The 9,859-nt window shown below is 41.3% G+C and overlaps 3 protein-coding genes across 3 annotated transcripts; all 3 read right to left on the minus strand.

The window, feature by feature from the left end:
* Positions 1–176: 176 nt before the first annotated feature.
* LOC145220449 (uncharacterized) lies at positions 177–8,949 on the minus strand. Its single transcript, XM_080087657.1, has 8 exons — positions 8,870–8,949; positions 8,384–8,482; positions 8,271–8,324; positions 7,582–7,647; positions 1,569–1,670; positions 1,020–1,085; positions 877–942; positions 177–406 (listed from the first exon to the last, which is right to left on the minus strand). The coding sequence occupies exons 1-8, from the start codon at positions 8,922–8,924 to the stop codon at positions 336–338; spliced, it is 579 nt and encodes a 192-aa protein (XP_079943783.1). The 5' UTR covers positions 8,925–8,949; the 3' UTR covers positions 177–335.
* Positions 2,195–5,029, minus strand: LOC145220446 (uncharacterized). The gene is made up of 2 exons (XM_080087655.1): positions 2,724–5,029; positions 2,195–2,658 (listed from the first exon to the last, which is right to left on the minus strand). Exon 1 carries the CDS (start codon positions 4,679–4,681, stop codon positions 3,536–3,538), a length of 1,146 nt encoding a protein of 381 aa, XP_079943781.1. The 5' UTR covers positions 4,682–5,029; the 3' UTR covers positions 2,195–2,658; positions 2,724–3,535.
* LOC145220447 (uncharacterized) lies at positions 5,029–7,582 on the minus strand. Its single transcript, XM_080087656.1, has 3 exons — positions 6,975–7,582; positions 6,712–6,909; positions 5,029–6,649 (listed from the first exon to the last, which is right to left on the minus strand). The coding sequence occupies exon 3, from the start codon at positions 5,801–5,803 to the stop codon at positions 5,042–5,044; it is 762 nt and encodes a 253-aa protein (XP_079943782.1). The 5' UTR covers positions 5,804–6,649; positions 6,712–6,909; positions 6,975–7,582; the 3' UTR covers positions 5,029–5,041.
* Positions 8,950–9,859: the final 910 nt, after the last annotated feature.

The raw sequence follows: 9,859 nt of genomic DNA on the forward strand, positions 1-9,859 counted from the left end.
AAATCGCGACAGATTGGTGGATATATATTTAAAAATTGCACTTAAAAACTATTGGGTAGAGACCCTATTACTCACAAGTTTCCATTTCATCGCAATTTTGGTTTGTTTTATACAATTAGCACAACAACTCGTAAGTTGTATATAAGTTGAAGTCGTTACGAGAAACGATCACAGCAATGTAAAAGCACCCAGACAATGGCTGAAATAAGCACATTTTTATGACAAGTGTCTGCACCATACACCATATATTTGGTGTTTACTAACCCGTGCAAACGATGGTACACATTTTGGTGTTTACTAACCCGTGCAAACGATGGTACACATTTTGGTGTTTACTAACCCGTGCAAACGATGGTACTTTCAGGAAGTGACTCGATTATGTTTTGTCGCGTCGAGTTAATATTTCCTGAAGCGAAATGATGTACGTTAACGCAATATTTAAAAACAAACAAGTGAAGCATTATAGTATAAGTGTGTACAATCTTTGGTTTGTTACAAACAATTATTTGCCACAAATTTACTGGGAAAAAAGAACAGAACAAAAAATATTAACAAAAAACAACAAAATATTGTAAGTGTTTTGGTTGACTGCACAAGATGTTTACGTGAGCCAGGGAGGGTCGAAAGATGCCTGAGCCCTACCAAATATTTAACGATTTAATGCAGTGTCAGATAATTACTAAACTATGAAAGGAATATATAAGTTTCCAAATATGGTTGTTGTTGTAAGCGGAAGTCCACGTATATGTTTATGTAGCCTATATTCTTGCAGACATGACAAAAGTATTTGTGGTTGTCTACGCCACTGTAAGGTGACCTGTTTTAAGCAAACATAAACTGTGCTGGTAACATGCTACATTTATACAATTTTCTAACCTTTCTGACATCTGTGGATCTCTGGACATTGGGATTTTCCGTCAAAACCAGTCACTTTGGGACATTCTACAAAACAAACAACAAAAGTTATCAAAAGGCTGACAAATGTTTTCTCTTGCTCATTATAAGTTACAATTTCTCACCATTGATAATTTCCGCTCCAGTGGAATTACATGGGATAACACGAAAATCCATCCTTAAGGTCCCATCTATAAAATACTCTCTTAACTTGTTTATGTAGGTGTACAAAGTGCATCACAAATTCCACCCTAACCAACAATATTTATGCCAAAGGCTCTAATTTAAACTCATGTTTTAAACTCAAACAAACCGGACTTGGTTAGGATCTCATGTCACTAGGTCACGTTTCTGTCGTAATTTTACCGTTGTAAGTCTAGTTTTTGGGCCCGTCCAATTTCGTAAAACCGGTTAGAGTCGGTTACGAGCTTTTACTTTTCAATTTGTGCCACGGTTAAGGGCCGGTACTTACAACTTTGAAATTGCTATATCATGTATATTTGTTTCAAACTTGCAATTAGTCCCAAATGCCATGCTTGAAACAAAACTTGGACCATAGCAAATCACTTTTTTGACTTCATCTCAAATGTAAATATACACAATACAAGAGAAAATTACAAAAACTATTCAAAGTGATTAAAGGTTCTCGAGCACTTTTAAATATTTATACCTACCTTCAGACTCTGTCCAGAGTTCTGAGATCGAGTAATTTGAATAAGTTGCATTCACAGAATTCCAATTCTCGATGTTTTTAAGTTTGCAGACATCACCATTTCCTAATAAAACAAATAAAGATTATTTACTTTATTTTATTTCAAAACTGCATAATCCAAGTAAGCATTTCGCTGGGTTTAAATGAAATAAAACCATGTACTCCATCTATTCAACTATTCGATTTGGTTCTAGGGATTTGGATTTAAGAGTCTGTTTTGCAAGTTAAAAACATTTGTCTTGTGACGATTGCGTTATAAATTTGTGAAGCTATGAAGGAAGTCAAATGGTTTGTTTGAACTTTCTAATATATCAATTCGCAGTTAATTTGGGTGTAGATGTGACTTTGTGATCTGGTGTTTACGTGCGTTGTCCTGTACTGTGATTGAATACTGCTTGGTATTTTGCGGTGTCGTAATCCTTCATCAAAAAGTAACAAAATATACAACCTAGCTACAAGACACTTATTTTCAGGACCCGTACTCCGGAGTTTGGGAGTTTAACACGGTGGAACATGTTTAATTTGTGGTGAAGCAGCTACAATCTAATTAGCAAAAGCATAACTGTTGCGCTGTCTTTTGTTATCGGAAGGCGTGACTCCATGCGCCTTCAGACAGCACAGCAGGGGCGATCGCTCGTGTTCCTAAAACTGTCTTTAACGCGCCTTTCCTTGCGCTCAAACTCCAAGACGCCAAGAGCTATATAACGAACTCTTTTATTCTACAATATGGCCGGTAGATGGCGCTCGAGAGTACGGCAGCACGGCGAGTACAAGGGTCAAAAGGCGGTTTCTACAAAAATGTTCAAATTAAGACAAGGCAACAGAAGGAGAATTTCAATGACATTTACGCTTACCAAACTATTAAAGGACTGGAGTCGTTTAAATGCAAGCGATCAGTAGAAGGTCTGTAAACACAGCATCTAATAACATCACATATAAACATCACTTAATCACACTAGTGACGGACGGCAAACTTAAGCAACGATAATCTTACCGGAATAACACAGTTCGGTTCAGAATAACACGGGGTTGGACGACGGCGGAATTCACGTCTGAATACAGGTTTCATATAAATTCAAATCCAAAAGGTTAAAACAAGGTTTAAACATATGCTTACCGATCACTAAATATACAAGTCACACATTGGACGATTCAGTTTCTAAACAGCATAATTTTCCTGTTCGTTACACAAAAAACAAACATAATTGACCAGTTAAAAAACGCATGCAGACGCTGTAAGTTCCAGTCACTGATAAACACGAGGCGACCTCACTTACAAGACGTGATACCAATTAACAATGCCAAAGTTGTGGCATCACAATCACCGATAGTGTGACAGACAATGTATCAGGTTGCACAACACTGCGTCATACACAGAAATCAAGGCTACTGGCGGGAAACACAGAAAACATAATAACATGTACAATGGCGATGTAACACTCCCCCACAAAATGTGGGACACATTTTCAAACACAACATCGCCAATCTCGCGCGCATCGCAATGCGACAAAACAACGTCGGGCAATCCTCAACACCAGCGCATCGCATGATTAACTCGGTGTCATCCCAGAAGTCCGGGTTGCAATCACTCGGAGGGGCTGATGCCAAACTCTCATCAGAATCAACGATGTGGCCCAGTCGTTCAACCGGACGCCGGAGCGTATCGCCGCTCGCCAGCACGAGCTCGATATTTTCTCCTCGAAATCCACCGGGATAGGCACGGAAGACGCGCTTCTTCTTACTGAAGTGGCAACGGGAATCATTGATCAGTGGGAAAATGTCGACATCACAGGACGATCGCCGATCACGCAACCGGGATCCAAATAGAGGCACTTTCATCCGATGAGGCGTCGGAGAGCCGTATGAATTCCAATCACGCCATAAATGAAACCAAATTCTTTCACCATCCAGAGGTTTCACAGCACAAACTCAGTCAGGGCCCAGTGCTTCACCTTTCTCAGGACAGACCTTTGGGCTCCTAGCACAACAGTTGCACAGAAATTGCCCGGGAGTAGAAACCTCTTTAGCACGACCCTTGGAATTGTAAGTCTGCATCGTATCAATATCATTTTCACACAAGTCTTCGCTGGGTAAACCGACGAGACGCTTGCCAGCCATCGAGCGGCCAGCTGGCAGCGTTACTGCACGAAACTTCCGTGACAACGGAAGTTTTGAACTTTTATCGCGGTGCTTGACAGACCTTTCTGTTGAATCCAGCGTGATTCGATCCTTGCCAAATGTGGGCGCACCGAGAACTGGTTTCCTGTCGCTATATCTGCCTTTCCTTTCCTGTTGGTGCATAACCTTGGCCACTCTCATGCATCGGACGTCCGTCTCGTTCGTAGCTGACGAACTATCTCTGGGACCAAATAGTGACCACCCAAGGGGTGTCTTTAGAGCACACGGACCTTGTGGACCAGAGCACGTACTCAGGACGTTGAAGGCAGCTGGGACGTCAGCGCCAATGAGGATGGTGACCGTTCCTCCTTTCACACGGGGCAGGCTGCAACCTTGAAGGTGTGAAAACTCGTGAAGATTATTTAGTGCTGGATTACAATTCGGCGACACAGGAATTTCGTCAATGGACAAAACCTCATTCAACTTTAGAGGTTCTCCTCCTTCAAGTGGCGTGACAGTTAAGGACACCGTGGAACCTTGATACACTCGGGAGTTGTCAGTGAGTGTACTCAAGCAGATTTTTCGACCTTTACGCTGCAAGCCGAGTTTGTCAATTAGTCGTTGTTCGCAAAACGTAGAAGTAGAGCCTTGGTCAAGGAAGGCATATGTGTGCACCTCAACTCCGTTATGTCTGACATTTACCGGCACGATATTGAGGTAGACCCCGCAGTTATTGTCGGACGCAGTCGCCGTTTCCATGGCGGAGGTTTTCGAATTTTTAAAGTCTGGCCTTCCCTTGAAGGTTCCATGCAACTTCGTGTGATGAAAGTTACCAGTGCAACTCTCAACGGAGCACGATTTTCGAATGGGACATTTTCGACAACGATGTCCTGAACAAAGACATTTGAAACAAAGGCTATTTGAGCGCACAAACTCACGACGCTTGAGCAGTGTCATTTTGTCGAATTCCGGGCACGCGGACAAATCATGTGACTGCTTGCAACAGACACACGAAACGGGAATTGACGAATTGTTAGAACGTGCCCCGTCGAACTTCGACAATGAGATGCTGTATGCCGCGGCCCTTAAACCTTTCCTTTGTTCAATTCGCGGTTTTTCGTGCACGGCCTCGTAGACCACTTCTCTTCCAAATAACGAATTGGCCACACGAGCGCACCGCACAACGAAACTTGTAAACGCAAGGTATCCAGCTTGTCTCCCAGTCTCCTCGAGCACTTGGAAAGAGTGTTCCACCCATCTCTCTCGATGCTGAAATGGAAGTTTCCGGATGAGTTGCTTCAACGTATCTAGTAAGTTTTAACTTGCGAACTCTTGGATGTCTTCCAGAGAACTACGGCATTTTTCAAGCAAGTCAGAAAAATCCATAAGTTCCTTTGGTCGACCTTGTCTAACGGGCAGAAAAAGCTTTAACCGGCGTTCGCAAGCATTGGCAACAATATGTGGTTGACCGTAATCATAATACAGTCGGGAACGCGCCTTTGAGTAACCAGAGACTGTATCCTTGCTGTAGATTTCGAGCTTGTCTGCAACAGAATCTTCACAGTATTGGAGCAAGCAAACCAGTCGCGATTCTTCAGATTTTGTTCTGCGGTGAACATGCGACTCAATGGCTCGAACAAACGACCAGTAGTTCAACGGGTCGCCGTCGAACTTCTTGATGGCCGGCTGAGGCAGGACTATTTGTTGTTGAACGAAATCGGTGTCGGGAGCACATCGAGGCGGGGAAGAAGCACGCGGTTTGTACATGTATGGAGGATAGGAGTCGGAATCGGTACGCGACCCTTCGACAGGTGTAACAACAGCAGGAGCAAGTATAGGCTTTATATCCATTTTTGAAATTTGCGGTCGTGACATTTTTACGGGATTTGTCGGAGTCTGGGCCACAGCGGATGACCTTGGTGGAGAATATACGGGCTCCCTGGAACAATTGCCAAGTGATGCAACCGGTGGCGACAAGTCATTAATCTGTGGTTTGTGCACGACCGGTCTACCTTCGTTCTCCAATTCCTCGTCCCAAGCAAGGACCTCGGCTTCGGCCAACGCGACTTCATTGTCCATCTTTTTATTCTTCGTTTGGCATCGATGGCGGCCTGCTGCTTAGCGAAAGCGGCCTCTAGGGCGACTTCTTCGTCGAGTTGCTGTCGCGACAAGCGAGCTACGCGCATCCGCACCCTGGCCGCTTTTCGGCAACTTTCCGTCGAACCAGACGTTCGAGTACTTGCCGAACCGAGATGGGAGCTGGACGAGTAACTCGATCGAGTTTCGTGGCGACCCATGGATTTCTCGACGTTTACGATCCATCCCTGTACACGGAAATCCAGTTCACGTTTATCCTGTTGGCATGCCCGTCGTGCTTGAGACATGGCTTCGTTACCTTCCTCAAAGGGGGCATACGCGGCAACGAGATCGCTGAAGGTTCTTTCAATCACTAGAAGAAACTCCTTTACGAGGGTGACATTTTCGGTTTTCAGCATTAATTCTTCAACTCGCAAACAAGCTTGTTGCCAAGCGTATGTATAACTGGAAATTTTGTCCTTGTCAGTGATTTCGACAGTGGAAAGTGAGTCATGTGACTCAGGCGCAGGAATGGCGCCTTTGTCAGTTTCCATTGTGAAATATCCCAAGCTTGACGTCAATCAACAAGCCGTGGGTGTTCAAGTGTCCAGAAGTTTGAAACGATGTTGCGCTGTCTTTTGTTATCGGAAGTGACTCCATGCGCCTCCAGACAGCACAGCAGGGGCGATCGCTCGTGTTCCTAAAACTGTCTTTAACGCGCCTTTCCTTGCGGTCAAACTCCAAGACGCCAAGAGCTATATAACGAACTCTTTTATTCTACAATATGGCCGATAGATGGCGCTCGAGAGTACGGCAGCACGGCGAGTACAAGGGGTCAAAAGGCGGTTTCTACAAAAATGTTTAAATTAAGACAAGGCAACAGACAGAATTTCAATGACATTTACGCTTACCAAACTATTAAAGGACTGGAGTCGTTTAAATGCAAGCGATCAGTAGAAGGTCTGTAAACACAGCATCTAATAACATCACATATAAACATCACTTAATCACACTAGTGACGGACGGCAAACTTAAGCAACGATAATCTTACCGGAATAACACAGTTCGGTTCAGAATAACACGGGGTTGGACGACGGCGGAATTCACGTCTGAATACAGGTTTCATATAAATTCAAATCCAAAAGGTTAAAACAAGGTTTAAACATATGCTTACCGATCACTAAATATACAAGTCACACATTGGACGATTCAGTTTCTAAACAGCATAATTTTCCTGTTCGTTACACAAAAAACAAACATAATTGACCAGTTAAAAAACGCATGCAGACGCTGTAAGTTCCAGTCACTGATAAACACGAGGCGACCTCACTTACAAGACGTGATACCAATTAACAATGCCAAAGTTGTGACATCACAATCACCGATAGTGTGACAGACAATGTATCAGGTTGCACAACACTGCGTCATACACAGAAATCAAGGCTACTGGCGGGAAACACAGAAAACATAATAACATGTACAATGGCGATGTAACAATAACATAAACCAATCTTAAACGCAGGGACTATAGATTTTACACTTTTCTCTGCCGAAAAGCCGCACCCAACATGTAGGTCGGTACTGGTTAGGGCATCAGGGTTTAAACTTATACACAAATTGAGCAATGTAATTGAATCTTAAATTTGATTTTAAATTCACGGACAAACCTTTTTTGGAACCCGACCATTCGATTTAAACAAATCAAGCCTACTATAAATGTGTAAGTTTGTTTCTTGCTGAGAAAATTAAATATTTTTTCTATAATGCAATAAATAAATTACCCCATTCCATTATTCCTGTCACCGATGAATTGTAACATGCGTTGGGGTAATATGTGTAACAACATTCTGAAAAGTACAAGCAAAATAAATTGCTAAAATCACATAGAAATAAATAAAACTTTCCATCGCATAATGAAACTTTAAATTGAGAGAAATTGATCTCAACTAAATATCAGTTCCGATTTTCAATAATAACTAAACAGTTGTCGAATTATCGCCAGAAAATATCACTAGTGTAGATGCAAAGTAGCAGTTCATGGTTTGTTGTAAAAAAAAAAAACTTTTGACATTTGCTTTTTTTGCCGAAAGCACCTTTGCCGAGCCCACCTTTTCCTATGACTAACCGAAAATAAACGCTTACATTTTTCCAGTAAACATCATAACAGACATTTTGATATGGAACATATATTTTTTTAAACTTAGGTGAGGCATGGCATTTAAGCCTGTTACTCCCCACAAACTGGAGTGACGTTAGATGGCTACACTAGCCAATATGGAATATCTCGTCACCAGCTGAACTAATTAGACCTAGGTCGAAACAGTGTGCAGTGTCTGCACCTCATCATTTATCGACTTGATTTTTTTCATTGCCTTTCTTTATATTTTGAGGTATCAGATTGTTGTTTCTCTTAAACCCCAGTTAAGGGTCCTTATGGCGCAGAACATGTAAAATCGAATTTTGTTCTTACCGTTCTTTGCTGGTTGAAAGTGGTTTTCGATCGCGTAATGACGTCTGTTAGGGCCTGTAAACAAAACGTGAATCAGTGTTGAATGTAAAATGATATAAACACACAAAACCTACTGTTTAGATCATGGCAATCTCCTTGGTTTTCGCACGATCCCTCGGCTATAAAGATGCTTGGAACTGAAGTTGAATTTGTGCAGTAGGTTATCTTGTACCCTGACCAAAAAAAAACAACTACTAGTTGTGGCAAAGAATGTAGAACAAAGTCGTTTATAACACTGAATATAAAAATCGAATTATGCTATTCTTCAAAGCTAGACAAGCCTGTCTGAAACAAACTGTCAAACTTACAGGTACAATCAAAATAATCAACAGTGTCGAAACAGACATGCAGTTCAGATCGTCATTTTATCTTTCTTAAAAAACTGCAATTGGTTTGAAATCAATGAGTATGCTATATTAACTAGTTAACAGTAATGTAATATGCAATAATAACTTAATTAGTTAGCTCCTACAGTTTTTATCCACAATATAGTTAGAAACTTAAAGCCGATTGTTATTTACACGCCTCTTTTCTTGTAATAACGAAACAAGAACAATTACCTTTAGTTTCCAGAAAACAGGTTGCAAGGAACAGCTGAAATATCAAATTTCTCATTTTGCTCAGTTTATCAAACGTTTCATTTTACCTTTTCTCAAAAAACACAAAGTTAACCATTATTGGTGTAATCAGGTGTAAAGCTAAAACTTGATATATCTGTACGACTTTGCCCTCATTAATTTTTTTGTTATCATAAAGTTTTTGCACCACTTTATGCTGTTTATCACGACTATATCGCTTGCTTCATACACCACTGAAGCGACGCTTAAAGCGGGTTTCCTAACGAACTTCGTGCAGTCAACTATGGCTTAGTACGTAAAAAGGACGTATGCTCTACGCTGTTCATCTAAAAAGCTTAAGGCAAGCAAGAATACCTCTTATACAATGCACTACTTTGTGGCATAAACGTATTTGCAACCCTAAAGCGGGTTTCCCAACGAGTTACGTTAGGTCATATTGCTACATTTACATTTTAAGACAAAAAAGTCAAAAAGAGCTTTTAATTTCACACATTTCTGAGCTTGCATATTTTCACATCCTATCACATTTGCTATCAAATCAAACTGAACCCAATGTTGTTAATAACGTTTTCTCTATGGACCAAAGACAAATATATATTATTTGTTTAAAATGTGCAATGAATTTGAGCAGATCTCCAATACGTAGATGTGCAGACATGTCGACTTCCGCAAGAAAACATGGAAAATTTTCAAAGGCGTTTGAAAAGCGCCGCTGCTGCACTGTTACGTCACAACCGATCTATAGATTAAACTGGAAGCCGAAAGCGGAACAGATTTGTTTTGTTCGATACCACATTAGGACGCCTGGCTTCGCTATTGATATCTCTATTGCATTACAATAGGGCGTTGTCCAACATATTGATCTAAAAATTGTAAATTTGATAACGGGGTCTAAATTGTCCCAGCGCCGTCGCTACATTTACTTTTTTGCAAGATTCAGGTTGTTTGGGTCCCGTTTCTTAAAGTTATAAT

Source organism: Phallusia mammillata, chromosome 3 (genome assembly GCF_965637545.1).
Source record: "Phallusia mammillata chromosome 3, kaPhaMamm4.hap1.1, whole genome shotgun sequence".
Classification (NCBI taxonomy): Eukaryota; Metazoa; Chordata; class Ascidiacea; order Phlebobranchia; family Ascidiidae; genus Phallusia; species Phallusia mammillata.